The 16,583-nt window shown below is 41.6% G+C and overlaps 1 protein-coding gene across 6 annotated transcripts in view; it reads right to left on the bottom strand.

Annotated features, from left to right (window-relative positions):
• The window catches only part of cep131 (centrosomal protein 131), a 108,932-nt gene that overhangs the window by 54,901 nt on the left and 37,448 nt on the right, over positions 1–16,583 (bottom strand). For 4 of the 6 annotated variants that reach the window (XM_068003967.1, XM_068003966.1, XM_068003968.1 and 1 more), the window contains exons 8-16: positions 16,142–16,228; positions 14,526–14,643; positions 13,269–13,385; positions 11,149–11,317; positions 10,168–10,244; positions 6,570–6,758; positions 5,286–5,477; positions 4,379–4,516; positions 3,442–3,567 (exon numbers count right to left, since the gene is read on the bottom strand). In XM_068003967.1, the coding sequence (XP_067860068.1) occupies positions 3,442–3,567; positions 4,379–4,516; positions 5,286–5,477; positions 6,570–6,758; positions 10,168–10,244; positions 11,149–11,317; positions 13,269–13,385; positions 14,526–14,643; positions 16,142–16,228 (1,213 nt within the window). The remainder of the gene's footprint in view (positions 1–3,441; positions 3,568–4,378; positions 4,517–5,285; positions 5,478–6,569; positions 6,759–10,167; positions 10,245–11,148; positions 11,318–13,268; positions 13,386–14,525; positions 14,644–16,141; positions 16,229–16,583) is intronic. The other 2 variants (XM_068003969.1, XM_068003971.1) reach the window with 1 other exon arrangement.

Genomic DNA, 16,583 nt, shown 5'->3' with positions numbered 1-16,583 from the left:
CGACTGGCTTTCAGACCTCCAGTGCGAGGGGCCTTGCTGTAGAAATCCCCGAAGTTGACACATTACCCATGGTGAATCTCAGTGTTGCGAAACAGTCATGCAAAGCTATGTACCTATGGATAGTGGACTCCTTCAGGAAGCCAGCATCTGCAGCACACTGTCTGCATGGCCCCCACTGATTCCATCAATGCACAATGTTAAGAAAGCATTTCCTTTTGAAAGCAAACCCTGTGAGGTGCAGGTCCTCATGCTCATCAGCTGAGGAGTTCAACATTTTGACCCTCCCAAATCACTATGTCAGAGAACAGGAAGCAATGTTATAATAGTGCCCTGATGAGAAGCCTTCACGTATAGCTTCCAGTAAATGGAGTGACATGATAAAGTATTTAAATATATGGTTTGTCCCCAAAGGTGAAAGAGAGAAGAGCAAGGGAAAGTGATTAGCACAAACCACGAACTGGGGGCAGTCCTCCAACTTATCCAGCTCCAATCCACTGTATTGTCCATGTCTCCAGGATAAGCAGGGCATTCTCCTTATGTGGGGTTAATGCACAAAGGTTTGAGGTCCACCTCCTGTGTGGTCTCTCTCTCTCCCTTTCAAAGAAGCCACGTAGAAGTGAGAAATTGCAGTTATGTTGATATAAAGTGATACGCAGGTGTCAGCATACAACCTAAAATGTGAGTATGATGATATGCATCACGCTACAGCTTTAGATGGGCTGATTACTCTGGCCTGAATGCATGCAAGAACATGATTCACAGAACACTTTCAGAGGAAGTAAGGTGACAATATGTGTACTCTGTACTTAAAGGGCTGTTAAGGCAAACATTGAAAGTAATTTAAAGACAGTGTGAGGGAGAGGTTATTGTAAATGTCATTCGTGTTTGGTACGCTGATTGAATGTAATAGCGTTTTCTGCTACTTTGGCTGGCCTGACAAAGTCATTAAATTTCATCCTACATTGTGTCTAGGTTCGCAGTATGTTGGTTATGGCATTCATGCTGGTTGCCGCTCCTGTTCATTTTGTTGGGCAGCTTGTCTGGAGGTCCTATGGCACTCGCTTCCCAGGAAAACTCCATCCTGTGCCTCACTTCTTCCATCAGAATTTGGAGAACCTGGGCATTCTGTACCCTGCTGAATTATTTATAGGCCTGGCTTTAAACAGAATGGTGCTACTTTGCAACCAACAATTCCTGCCCCTTCAAGCTGCTGCAGACTTTTAAATCCTGCAGTATCATGCAATTTTCCCATCAGCAATGGCCAAGCATCCAATTACAAGCATTTTCCATGATAGGAACTTGCCAAGATTATGCTAATAATGCTGACCCGAGATATACGTGTGGAGTCAGCACACTGAGTTGAGTGGGTGCTCTTTCACACTGCTCCACTTTTTTGGTAGGTAAGGATATCAAGGGAGATGGAGCAAAGGCGGGTAAGTGGAGTTGAGGTACCTCATGTACTTCTGACAAAAGACCGTGAAGAAGGCTAAGACTACGTTTAAGAGCATATATGCCACACAGAGTCACCAAGGGGAAGCACGGTGGAATGAAATACTAGGCACTTATATATATTGACGTGCTTGGAGATTTTAAAAACTGGTTGCTCTTTAAGCAGAGGACTTTCCTGCAAAATTTTGCCAGTATGGTTTACCAGGTGGCAGAAATGGGAAGATCACTTGGAAGATTTAAGGCACTGTAGATGAAGGCATATTTGTGGAGGGCATAAGAAGATGTGGACAGGACTATTAATGCAGTGGTCCTATTTCAAAGTTAAAATAAGGTTTCCTATTTGACAGCTTCCCAAATGGCTCTCGGAGGCATTGGGTTCTGTTCTTCAAGCTCTGCCTGGTGATCTCCTCCTTCAGGGTCTCCACATTGGTGCCTCTTTCCAGGGCAAAGTTGTGTAACATGCAATACACTGCCACAATCCTGAAAACATTAGCCAGGCTGCAGTGCAGAATGCCCCCAGATCGATCCATGCATGTGAAACGCTTCTTCAACGTGTTTAAGATTACTCTGGTAGATGTAGACAGCTCATTATACTCAGCTGATGTTCTAAGATAACATACAGATATCATCATGAACAAGAGAAAGGAAAAGAAACAAACAAACTTGGATTTATATAATGCCTTCCACATCCAAAAGACTCAAAGTATTACTTCTGAAGTGTGGTGACTTTTGTTTTGTAGGCAAACATGGCACCAAATTTGTGCACAGTAAGGTCCCACAAACAGTAATAAGATGAATGATCAATTAATCTGTTTAGGTAGTGTGGGCTGTAAAGGGAGCTTCACTCCATGGCTTAGGAGGACAGTACTGATCACCAAGCAGCCTTTGTGAATCAATTATTGCTTGGACCATGGACTGCCTTAAAATGAAGGTTTCATGACAGCTGCCTGGGAAATGAGCATTAACTTGCATAATCCAATGCTGATGGTTACAGATAAGTTAAACATTCATAGACTAGAATCCTTTCTGATTCGAATAGGTAGTGGCATTACGCAATGGAGCACACAAGGCCAAATGGTGCAACCTGTAACTGCCTGGCCCTTTGGGAAAGCTGCCATTCAGCAAAATTGCACATCCCTTTCAAGCTGCTGCCTACTGTCCATGGTGAAGGAGATGTAATTGTTTGCTCGAGCAAACAAGGCATCCATCCCTTGCTGTATATTGCTACGTACTGTGGATTGGCTAATTAGGATGATGTTGCCAGAGGCACTTTGGAATGATCTGGAGTCACTGAAGTTAAAGTTGAGTTCACAGTTGAGTGCCTATGGATGAATTTGGCCACGTATCAGTAGTCGTTCACAGCCTTCCTTCTGAATTGATGCTTGCTCCTCAGACATGGTTAGGTACATACACCTTGGTCTGGGATTACAGGTGTGCATGTACCAGCAGGTGGGCAGGAGCTGATCTGGTGCAGCCTGAGCTGCCTACCATCTCTCCAGTCATCCTTCCTTCTTCCAAAAAACACAAGTAATGGAAGAGTCCCATGAGGAAAATCCATTCCAGTTATAATAATGAGCTTGAGGCAAAAATGTCACTGGCCCAACAGTTATCAAGACGGTACCAGAACATCTAGGTGAAAGCTAGAGGAAAAAAACATGTTAACTCACGGCAGTTAAACACAGTCTTCAGCCAGGCTCTTTATAAGCGCTTCCATCAATAACATAGCCTGCAGCAACCGTGGCCACCCATTTTATGCAGGCATGTTGATACAACAATATCTTGGCAGGCATGCCAAGAAATTGCATGAATAATGTGAAAATATTATTGGTATCGATTATACCCATGTAAACATATTAACCTGGAATGTGTCACTGGCACCAGAAGAAAGTAACAGCAGAAACCAGCACGGGTTGCTGCATGGGTAGATAAGTCAATTTTTGGGCAAGACTGATTATAAAATCTAGATATTGAGATTATGAGCATGGATTTTACCTGGTCAATGAACGCCAGATGCCGTTGGATAGTTGATTCATACTGGTCCTTCTGCAGCCTTAATCGGTGGCTCATTTCCTTTTCCGTCTCCTTCATGTGACGCACAGTTAATTCTCTCTGCTGGGTCTGATAAGAAAAGTGTATAAAAGGATGTGCTTTGCTTTCTCAAGGATTCTGTACAACAAAATAGAAACTGTTTACATACACACCTACGTAACTAACTATAAAAACCAAATGAGTTTTATTGAAGGTGAATACTCCAATCCATTGCCAAGTAAGCTGGGTTAGTTTGTCAGTCCTTTCTTGAATTATTAACTGGAGCGTTCTAATATGTGACAAAGCAGACTCTGGAAGAACCACAAAGTCCACTTTCTTGATACTTTCATTCGCACCGACAATTTGAATGTAAAAGGCTGCAACATTCAGATTGCTCCATACAACAAAGCTAAAAATAAAGAAGTGGTGCTATGGCTACACAGTGCCACAAAGTAGGGATAGGCATAAGTCCAAGTCCCAGCCCTCGACAGTTCATTTTTAAATGTCTACACGGTGCAGGTGGCAGCGTCTACACTGTTCAAGCATTTAAATTAACTGCAGGTGGGTGTTTAAAAAAAAACGCTGAGGAGGTTGAACGGCGCATTGGATTTACACTTTGTGGAGAGTCAAACAGAAGCCGTGCGAGACAACACCCTCTCCATGAAGTCTCACTGTGCTTCGCCCTGGAGTCAAATAGGGCCCTTGAAATTTATTTTAAATTACGAGCTAGTAAGAATCCAGTTGAAATTAGTGTTGCTCAGGACCCCTGTGGCCAGCAGATAGGGGAAACTTTCAATCCAGTGACATTAGGCATTGATCCAAATCCAACCTACCACCCAGCCCCCTAAAATTAAAAAAAAAGTTAACGAGAAATATTACGAGTCACACTCTTGGTATTTACCAAAGCCGTCTGGAACATAGTGATGGCACGTTTTTTTTCTTCCAATTCCAGTTTTAATCTCATCATTGAGCTTGTCACCTCGGTTGCCATGGCTGAAGCCTGTTCTAGGTGAGCCAGCTCCTCTTCAGATAACAGAGCCTAGAGACAGGACACAACAAATTGTAACTGTGGTTTAAAATCAGGATACTTTCAAAACGAAGCACGTCAATACTCATTAAGTCACAGGTTCAAACACAGAGCTATGAGCTTACAGTTTTTTCAAATGACTGATTTAATTACCATGCAACTCTCGCCAGTTAGACCAAGAGCAGCTTTGTAAGAAGCTGGGAGCAAGTCACAGCTAAGACACTTGAGCGAACTTAATCAATCTGAATGTAGAATGGTCTTTGATCCCACGCCTCATTTTTTAAAAAAAATCCACTTCAAATATATTCACAGTTTTAGGACAAATTGCACTCTCTGCCAACTTGTGACACTCTCTTCCCTTCCCCCAACAAAAGAATATAACATTCCCTGTGCACTGCTGCAACTTGCATCTCTCACACCCAAAATATAAACTCAATCAGCAAATACAATAAGGGTCAACTAGGTTTATTAAAGTAACGATAATACTTTGTGGACAGGCTGTGCTCAGCCTGTTGTTTTCAGACTGGGTCAAACGTGCTGCCAATGCCTCCTGCTCCTTTACTGACATCTCTCTCAGAATCATCTGTGGGCATCTAAAGTGCAATATCCAATCTTATGTAGGCGGTTTCACCATTGGGAGAGAAAATACACAATTATTGAGTGAATTATTAAGTAAACTCATTTGTGTTTTTCCTTAAAAAACAAAAGGATTTCCTTGGTATTGATTGCAGTGTTACAAGAATTTAGTTTCAAGAAATTAAAAGCAGACAGTCTGACTTACCTCTCTTGGCGCCGTTGAGGAAGACGACCTTGGCCGCTCCTGCTCGGACTTCTCCATCTCATCCAGGAAACTCATAATGCTTTGCAGCTTTGCTTCGGACAATAGAGTGCCGCCCTCTGGTAATCCTGATGCCTGCTCGATTTTCCCCAACTTCTCCAAATTATCTGCCGTCAAGGATGTGGAGTCAGCATCCTGTTTATTAAGAGAGAGTAGGACAATAGGGAGGTGTTGCCAAACGGTGCACATATAGCAAATTGTACTGACAGTTAATACGGTAGCAAATCGACAATTTTAATAATCACGAACAACTAGTTATACACAGTAACAAGGCAGTAAGTATAAAAGGTGGATATTACCCCCATCCTTTGGAGAGCAGGTGACTATAAGTGTTCAAGCTGTCTGATCCTTTGATCTCTGCTGCAGCTTGGCCATTCCCCCACTTAAGGGGGTTCTTTATATATCCCCTGTCCCATGAGACAACCACATGACCATGACATAATCCACCCTAAGCCAATCAGTTGTGCCAATAGGTATAATTGTTAGCAGAGGTAGTAAAGCAGGAAGCACCTCCTCCTCTGTGTGCCATTCCATCACAAAGTAACTTGTATCTTACGCTCAGGAGAATGATCATCCAAAGTAAACCCATGAGTCGGCACTCCTTGGTTTAGGACATCAGTAAGACATAGTTGCACACCATTCTTATACTAGCATCCCTCCAGTCTAACAGCTATCCATTCTCCAGGCAAAGTTTGTATGCTCCTTGTGATGGTTCTCCTCTATAGTCCCTACTGACTCCATCTGGAACACCTTCAAGGGTTGCTGGCCCCTAAGAATAGGGGAGGTGATAATGGCCACTCAGCACCAACTTGACAATCCTGCCTTATGAGATAAACCCTGCCCAAATTCCTCATCTTGCATTTTTCTCCCTTGTGGCATTCGGAAACCAGCCTTTGAAGTCCACATCTAACACAAAATGAGGCACGCGACCCTGTTCAAGATCATTTAGGCCGAGCTGGACTTGGCAGTGATACAATTTAAGATTACAGTAGAAAGAATCACGTCTATAGCTTCACTGGAGTAAATTGCCAAAGATAAGATAAATCAGAGTCAGAAACAAATTACTGTTATTGTTTGAACTAGGCAGGTAAGGACAGGATAGGAATACTTTTTTTTTTAAAAAAGTACTTAAAATTTTAAGGATCAACAGCTGCTTAACACTCCATAGACATTACTTACATATTACTCCACTACATTTCTGTTTAGTTCAAAAAATGTCAAAATTACCTCATCTATCCAAGCGTATTTATCCTTTTTATAGGCATTTGATGCTGGAAGTAATTCAGGTTCTTCCTCCAGCAGTTTGAGTGTGTCGAGCACATCATTCAATGTTGTTTTAGATTGGGTTAGACTCGCTGTCATTGTCTCCTGCTCCTCAGCTGACATCTCTCTCAGAATTATATCCTGTGACTGGTTCTACAAAACATTGAGGTTAGTTCATAAAACTAAGGAAGAAACTTGCATTCATATAGTGCTTTTCACATCCACAAGACATCCCAAAGCACATCACAGGCTAATGGATTACTTTTGAAGTCTAGACACTGTTGTTTTGTTGGCAAATGTGGCAGCCAAATTGCATAGAGCAAAGTTCCACAAACAATAATGAGATAAATGACCAGCTCATTTGTTTTGGTGGTGTTGTTTGAGAGATGAATGTTGGCCGGGACCATCGGGAGAACTGACATGCTCTTCTTTAGATAGTGCCATGGGATTTTTTTGCATCCACCTGAACAGGCATTTGGGGTCCAGGTTTAATGACTCATCTGAAAGACAGCAGCTAAGGCAATGCAGCGCTCTCCTTCGTACTGCACTGAAATGTCAGTCTAGAATAGGGCTTGAGCCTACTAAGCCAAGCTGACTAATCAAAAGGTTTCTTATTAAAGCACAATAAAATAAAAAACCTGTTTTGATGCAACACTTTAAATGTTAACTCTTTTGTTGTCTCCACAGATGCTGCCTGACCTGCTGACTGTTTCCAGCATTTTCTGTCTTATTTCAGGTTTTCAGCATCTGTAACTTTTTGTAAAATAAAATAAGGTTACTATATGCACCAATATAGATACAAAGTGAGAAATCTGAACAGCTTCATGCAGATTTCAATCTGGTTATTTAAATATTCTGGGAAGAAAATTCAGAAATGCAAAGCATTTTTAAGATTGTCACAGTGTCCTTGCAGTTTGAGTTGAGGGGTGGAGAGGGTTGCAGACAGAAGTCTGCCAGCATTCTGAGGGACCTCTGCTGGAAAGTATGTGTGAAAAATATAAACATAAATCTCACACACTGCTCCACCCTCGCCTCCAACAAGCTCAAGGCTCATGGGCTTCTTTGTCACCAAGGTTGGAGACCATCTCTTCAACTGTCTCTGTAGCTTCTCCCCTTCTCTTTGCCCACCAAGCCAAACCTTCCCCCAGGCTACCCCCACTCTAGTCCTGAACCAATGTCTCTCTGTCATTTCTCACCCATCTCCCCTTCTGCCTTGTCCAAGCTTACCTCGTCCACGAGACCCACCTCCTGCTTCCTCGAAACTGCTGACCACCAACTTCCCTTCGAGGCCCCCATACTAACTGACATTATAAATGGTTCCCTCTCCTCAGGTACTGTTCCCCTCCCTTTCAAAACTGTGGTTAATGCCCACTCCTTTTGCAGCCAATTCCACCCCCCTCCCCAATCACTGTCTCAGGCTGAACCACACTGTTTGCAACCTCAGCATCCTATTTAACCCCATGTCTCCATCATAAGGACTGTCTACTTTCACCTCCGTAACATTGCCGGCCTCCACACCTACCTCACCAACTCTCCTCGATGCATTTGTCATCTCCAGACTCGACCACGCTCTGGAAACTTCATCTAATCCTAAACTCTGCTGTCTGTATGCTACCCTGCACCAAGTCCCAATCACCCATCGTGCCTGTCCTCATTGGCCTACATTGACGCCTAGACTCCAATTTAAAATTTGCATCCTTATATTTAAATCCCTCCATGGTGTCATCTCGCTCTAACGCTCCCACCTCTTCCAGCCCTACATCCATCCCCAACCCTCCCGAACTCTACATTTCTTTAACTCCAGCCTTGTGTATCCCCCATCCTTCCACCCACCGAAGTTTGTGCCTTCAGCCTCAACACTGAAATTTCCTCCCTAAACCCTTCTGCCTCTTCACCTCCCTTTCCTTCTTTAAGACCTTCCTTAAAGTCCACCCCTTTGACCAAGCTGTCAAAACTATATAAAACACTAGTTAGGCCACAGCTTGAGTACTGTGTACAGTTCTGGTCACATTACAGGAAGGATGTAATTGCACTAGAGAGGGTAGAGGAGATTTACAAGGACGTTGCCAGGACTGGAGAATTTTAGCTATGAGGAAAGATTGGTTTGGCTGAGGTTGTTCTGTTTGGAACAGAGGAGGCTGAGGGGTGATTTAATTAAGGTGTATAAAATTATGAGGGGCCTAGATAGAGTAAATAGGAAGAACCTATTTCCCTTAGCAGAGAAGTCAATAACCAGGGGAGCATAGATTTAAAGTGATTGGTAGAAGGATTAGAGGGGAGCTGAGGAAAAATGTTTTCGCCCAGAGGGTGGTAACTCACTGCCTGAAAGGGTGGTAGAGGCAGAAACCCTCAACTCATTTAAAAAGTACCTGGATGTGCACCTGAGGTGCCGTGACCTACAAGGCTACGGACCAAGTGCTGGAAAGTGGAATTAGGCTGGGTGGCTCATTTTCGGCCGGTGCGGACTCGATGGGTTGAATGGCCTCCTACTGTGCTGTAAATTTTCTATGATTCTAAGCTTTTGGTCACCCCTCCTAATATCTCCTCCTTTGGCTCAGCGTCCATTTTTTTTTATTATGCCCTCATTAAGTGCTTTGGGATGCTTTTCTACATTAAAGGCACTATATGAATGCACGTTCTTTTCAAAAAATTTTATATCCGTCCTGTGTAGTATAAAAAGTGCCAATAAACGAGGGGAAATTAACACTTTAAATTAGCAACATGCACAAAAAGTTGAGAACATGTCACCAATCCATGATAATGTCATATTTGAAGTCATTGATTTCTGTCAAGAGAACTCAAAGTCCTAAATTGCAGACTTTTAGTTATGTCTTTTCTTATTTTAATTGAAAGCTGTGGTAAGACAAAAAGAAACCATGAGGGTATGAAAACCAGCCAGTCTTTATTGTGCAAGGATTTATTACTTTATTCAAGTTGAAATAACTTTCATCATTAGAACTTTTCTGTAGGAATGCTGAAATATTAAGTCACAGCATGCTTAGTTTGGACAGCAAACAATGTCTCTCTTTTTACTCTGGTTTCAGTTCATATTACTTACTTAAAAATACATTTTTTTAACCAATTTCTTTGCCAGTATTTCTCCACTCCCCTCCTGAAGTATTGACACCTTGCAGGGATACGGATAGCCATTGCCCTCCAATACCAATCCAAGTGGCCATTATTCACGTGTACACCTTGAAAGTGAGTACTGGCAGGCAACTTGACCACGGAGTGGGAGGGATGAGAAACAAAACTGCAGACTGCACCCTATCCAGTCTGCATCCAATGCTGTCACACATGCAGAACAGGAACCTCCTTAACCAAGGGGCACCGAAGCCTCTGGTAGTGTCCCTGCCATCATCCCAGCTAACTCAGCACTGCTAAGAAATTAAACCTGGAGCTTTCCTAGTCTATACTCAGAGTAAATGGGGGAAGCAACAAATCATTTTAAAATGCGAATCAGAAATGATAAACTTATAAGTCAAAAGTGGAGCAAGAGGCTGATCAGAAGTGAAAAAAAACTGAAATAAATTAGAACATTAATAAATAGATCAACTTGTACCTGTAGTTCTTCTGTCTTTACACAAGGTCCAGGGGGAGTTTCAATTTTCTGGTTAGAATACACTTCTGGATCTGTAGCTGCATTAAGGACAAGTTAAAAACGAGAAAAGGGTAAAATTCTGACTTCAACATGATGTGGACAAACTTTTAGTGGGCTCGGATAGTCTTTTAGAATACGTGGAGGAGAATGCCAAAGCACACTGCATTGAAACCCCTAAAACTCAAGAGCATCACAGTAAGGATCTAATGGCAGCTATGCTATCGGGAGGAGGAACTGGGTAGAGGGATGAGAGAGGAAAAAAAATAAATGTGAAGAGCAAATCATCTGAGCTGTACTTGCATACTCCATTACAGCAGGTTAATGGAAGGAGCTGATGAGACCAGATTGCCTAATCACTCCTTCCATCAGAAGTCACATATAGCACATGGACATAATTTAGCAAGTTGGGTAAAAATTACTGCACACAAGCCAATATATTTTAATGTGTGTGCTTTCAGTGTCAGAATTCGAACCAATAATATTTTACCCCAGTGTTCTACCACTCAAAATGCTCTCTCCAGACACAATACAACATTAAGACGACTTGGGGGGAGCGGGGAATGAATTTCCAGGAGGGTTCTCCTGCTTGCCCATCACAATTTTAGTGGAAGAGCTGCGGAAATCCCGGGAAAATTGTGTAAGCATCGTTTATGCCGGTTTTCCGTGGCTCTGCGGCGAAATTACGACGGTCAAGCAAGAGAATCCCTGCGGAAATTCACCCCATAATCCTTACCTGCTGTTTGTCTATCATTTACTGCACAACTGTGTGAAAATTTGACGTTACTGAAACCACAGTGGCAATATGCTAAAGTGAGTTGAGAAGGGAAAGACAGCTTGAAAATACACAAAATGATTGAAATCCAATGTATTTCTGCTTCCAGTGCAGAAAAAACCACGCTCTGTCAATCTCCTATTTACAGTGGCACAAGTACTGTATCTCACCTGAATTTTTGGATTTGACTTGACTGTGGACTGGACTTGTGTTATTTACAAGCACAGGCTTGGTAGGTTTTTTCTTTACAATCTTCCCCCTTTCTTTCAGCACAGCAACCTCTTCCTCACTAATTCTTTTATCTTCAGCTGCTTTTTCTGCCCGTTTCTGTTGCAGTTCCTATGACAAACACAGACGGTATGCTTTAAAATTTACCCACGTTTTGTGGTTACTTGAAAAGTGGTGACACTTTCACCCTTTTAGAATTCTTCTTTCAGCTTACAGTAAAACACTATTCTCACTCGTAGGAATGGATCAGCTCCACCAGTACAGTATTCAGCTCTCATGACTACTTATGTTTAGTTTGAAATTTTAAATGAAGATTTTTATTTCCTGAGGCAGAGGTTTGTGGTGAGCATTACCTTATTCTACAATGGGAGATGGATATTTTGCAGTCAATGCCTTAATGCAGTTCTTCACAACACTACCGGCAAGGCATCAATTACTGATAATGGGTAACATCCGACCACTTTAACCACATACCCAAGTATGTCAATTCTTGAGCCCACTTGGAAGAATAAAAATGTGCATTAATGTGGTTCCTTTCACGTCCTCAGGTTGTCCCAAAGCCAATTAATTACTTTTAGAAATAAAGTCACCATTATTATGTAGGTATACAGGAACATGGGAAAAGGAGTAGGCCACCTCAGCCCATTCAATTAGATCATGGCTCATCTGTTTCTTAACTCCATCTATCTATCTTGGTTCTGTAACCCTTAATACCCTTGCCTAACAAATCTATTAATCTCAGTTTTGAAATTTTCAATTGACCCCCAGCCTCAACAGCTTTTTGGGGGAGAAAGTTCCAGAATTCCACTACCCTGTGTGTGACGAAGTGCTTCCTGACATCAGCCCTGAACGTCCTAGCTCTAAATTTAAGGTTATGCTCCCTTGTTCTGGACTTCAGCACAAGAAGAAATAGTTTCTCTCCATCTAACTTATCAAATTCTTTAATCATCTTAAACACCTCAATTAGATCATCCCATAATCTTCTATATTGAAGGGAACACAAGCCTAGTCTATGCAACCTGTCCTCATAATTTAACCCTTTTAGCCCTGGTATCATTCTGATTCATAATTGTACACAGCAAAGTCCCACAAACAGCAAATGAGATAAATAACTAGTTAGTCTGTTTTTTGGTGGTGGTCGAGGGATGAATGTTGTCAAGGTGACCAGAAGAACTCCCCTTCTGTACTTCGAATAGTGGCTTGGGATCTACTAAGTCCATCTGAACAGACAGATGAGGTCTTAGTTTAATATCTCATCCAAAAGACAGCACCTCTGACAATGCACCACTCCCTCAGTACTGCATGGAGTATCAGCATAGATTAAGCTGGGGCTTGAACCCACAACCTTCTGATTCAAAGACAAGTGTGTTATCACTGAGCCAAGCTGACACACTTAGCCCCATTATTGGTCATAACATGAACTATGCTGTGGGAAAAAGCAACAGATGCAAGGTATCAATTTTGTAGGCAAATCTGTCCTCATTACAAACTGGTCACCGTGCAGGAGTTGTCATGGAACACAGGTGCAGTCTCATGTTATATGAAAGGGCACATTATCCAACCAACTAAACAGTTACGATGACTTTAAAACTACCACCAGTATTATGCCTGTGCTATGAGAAGGGACTAGTCTAGGAGCCGCAATATAACGCACTGCACTGGGAGAGAATACCTCCTAGCACTGCTCAACTCCTGCACAAGCAACCACCAGATCCAGGAGCCATTAAGGAATTCAAAACTCACTCAATTAGTTCCCACACTAAAGTGTGGAATTAGCAAGCTTAAAATGAAAAATTGCGGGAAGAAATAATCATTGTTCCATAAATGTTACTCTAAGGTTATGAGAATGACATACCTTTAGATCAATGTGGTACATGATACCTTTTTAGTACTGTAGAACAGAAGTAGGCCCACGGAAAAGGAGCTTCAAAATGACATTATCAGACTGCCGCACATACCACTAGCATCATATTAAAAGGCTATCGGAGTCAAATGAATAAGGACGTTCACAAGTAAAGTTAGTGTGAAACAGAAAACGTACCAAACCTTTGCTGCACAGTACCTGTATGGCTGCCTTCCTGGCCTGTCGAGCTTTCTCTTCTCGGATCTTCCTCCTTTCCTCGCTTTTTTTCCTCTGGTGCTCTTGGACACTTTCAGCTAGCATTTCTTGCTCTTTCTCCTGACGTAGAAATGTACCATCAGATAATTGGCGATTTCCAGTATTTAACTGGCAAGTTGAATTGGAATTTAACCCAACTGAAGAGTGAATCTAAATTCTGATCCACTGTACAACAATATCTTTAGTATACTTTTATCTACAGGGGAACCAGTGTCTTGCAGCTTCAATAATAGTTAATAGTTTTTAAATCTACTTTGTAAAGACTAACGATTTGATGAAAATTTAACTCATGAAAGCAATTTCTATGTTAAGTATATTAACTATTTTCAGACAACTCAGAATGGCACATAGATTTAAACGTTGCATTGAATATACATTATGGTTACACTTATTTCCATTCTCCTCTTTTAGTCCCCTGTCCCACTCAACACATCATTCCCCAGCTAAAGCAGGCAACCGCTCCCAGACCTCAGCCAATGCAATTCTGTAACCAGCTACTTCATGCTGTATGAAAGTTGAACTGCCTCTGACCTTAAGTCTCTGCCTTTGGGGTTCTGTCTTGTCTTTGCTGGATGTAACTACATCTATGAAAACTTGGCAGAGAGGTTACCACTAGTGTACTAGATAACGGAGACCATGACAAACTGTTTCACCTTCTCCAGAACAATAGAACCAGAGGGCACAGCCTGCGGTCGAAGGGAGGTAAATTCAAAACTAATCTGCGGAGACATTATTTCAGTGAGCAAGGTGGTAAATCTATGGAACAGGCTCCCTAGGGAGATGGTGGAAGCAGGTAGTATTGATTCATTTTAATGCAAATTAGAAAGCTTTCTTTCAGAAAATAACATTTTGGGATACAGTACATGAGTAATTTGAGATATGACCATGTGGTAAGTGTAACATGCTTGGGAGGTACAGGTGACTTTGGACCTATGGTTTCCAAAAGCTTTCCGCCACTGGGGGTTTTTCTCGCCTCGTGTCTGAGTCTGTTGTAGACTAATCGATTGAAATGATTAGTCAACAGCTCCATTATTGTTGTATCATGTGACTGCCGGGATGGTAGAAGGCAACTAGATGGATCTGTGTCTTTTATCGTCATGTAATTGCTATGCTTCTAGTGCTAAGCCCAGATGAATATATGTGAATATCCAGTGTATAGCACTTTAAGATCATATTGCCTTTAAATGGCTATGCTGGCACCTGTTTTTTTGTAGCAAGCAGCCGCTTAAGTGCAGCTTCACTTGATCTGCGTCTCTGGGAATGGCGTCTGTACCAGCGCTGAATGGTAATCACTGCATGGTTCACATGTTGTATGAATCTGTCGTGGGGGGGGTGGGGGGGGGGGGAGGAGATAGAAGAGAGATGGTGGAAGAGAGGGAAGGGAAACAAAAAGCATATTCTTTTAAAACAATTTTAAATTGATATATTTCCCATTTTCCAAAAAAAGGCCTTTCTTCCTACTGGGTCTTAACTTGGCATCCACTTAATTCACGATTCTTCAGCTGAAAGTCAAGAGTTTTGTTTCAAGCTATCATGAATAATTTGCCTCTGTGTGCTATGAACGCACTACGTATCAGAACACAGTATGCAGTGCAACATGAAGCAATTATACCTTATTTTCCAGGGCATGCTAAAATAAGGTAGGTAATTAAAATTATACATTACATAGATAAACAAATCCATCTCAAAAACTCATCTGTTGTGATGAAATGCTTGTGAATAACTAGGCAATTTTATACAGGATAATTTTGCCTTAATTCTCACTTCTTCTCCAATGAAAGTTTCAGAAATACTTCATTTCTTCAATCAAGCTCCTGCATTTCATTTCGAGCACAATAATTCTGGGAAGGGGTACGAAATCCTGTGCTGCTCAATGAGGGTTGTAAACACTAGTACATCTGATATCAGGATCCAGCACTTGGAGATCAAGTACAACACAAGCTCAGTGACATGTAGAGGCCCCTTCTGCGCTACCCCAATAACGTGTCAGGAAAGGATATCCCAGGCGAGTCATTTTAACTTTGGCTGATGGTTTAAAACAGGCAATATCGGATGGGCCGCCTATTCTACACCCTGCCCATTGAAGTCAATGGAAAGGAAAAAAATCAGGCAGGGTGTATAATGAGCAGCCCATCTGATATCGCCTGTTGTACACCAGCGCCCAAAACTAAAATTACTTCCCAGGATTCCTACTATGGCTCTATTTCAAGTATTCACTAGAAAATACCACTTAGATTATTACAAAAAATAAACACCCTCTCAATCAGATCACCACTAAAACCGATTTCTCCACATTATTTCACCTCCCAGTGTCTGTCGGGCCACGTTTACTCCACTGAAAGGAATGATATATTTATGATCAACGTGAGACTGCCAATTATCGCAGAGTAATGAATAGCTTGAATCTATACCTGACCGTTACAAACAGAGTTGAGACTCGCCAAACTAATTTCTAAGAGGATCCTTACGCCTGAGAGAGACAGCATGTAAATGAAAAAGTTATAAGAGATGTCATCCCATCATTCTCAGCGACTTCAAACCCAACTGCAGAGAAATAACAGCATTGTAACCGACCGTGCCAACCAGTCACACAAGTTTAGATTTTTTTTTAGGTTTTTACTGCAATAAACTTGAGCACAAAGATAAGCAGAAAAGCAGAAAACAAATCTAGAAAAAAAAGCACGTAAACACTAAAGATACTGCTACGCGTAATCTGCAAAACGCACAGGTCAGCTAGTACTCGCACTACAAAATCTGGTTTTCTGCACAACACCATAAGGCAAGCAACACACTCCTACATAAAAATCTATGCATACCCGAAATCGGGATGAGCGATATCTGGATTATCGTTCTGGAGCAGTTGAGTAAAATCCTTTTTATCGTTAAGATTTAAGTATCGGATTCTAAGGGTGGTAGAAAAAACATATTTAGAGACAATTTTTTGACTCAGAGTTCTTTCGATGTTTAGGTAGGGTATATGGTTCCGTTAGCATGGGCATTTAAGGTAATCATAGCGCAACACTAAGTAATTTTGAATTTGTTCTGAAAACCTCAAAATAAATGTTTCAAATCTAATTTCAAAGCAAATATGATTATTTATATACAGAAAGTGTTACAAATAATATTTGCAAATATGTAGAGAACAAGTAGAATGAAGGGATAAATATTGTAGCTTATGCTTGGCAAAAAATGTAATTAGAAAAGTTCAGCTAAACAGAAAACCAATAACTAAAACAATCCAAAAACTACCAGATGGTC

This window comes from Heptranchias perlo, chromosome 23, assembly GCF_035084215.1.
Source record: "Heptranchias perlo isolate sHepPer1 chromosome 23, sHepPer1.hap1, whole genome shotgun sequence".
NCBI lineage: Eukaryota > Metazoa > Chordata > Chondrichthyes > Hexanchiformes > Hexanchidae > Heptranchias > Heptranchias perlo.
This window is presented reverse-complemented; position numbering and strand designations above follow the sequence as displayed.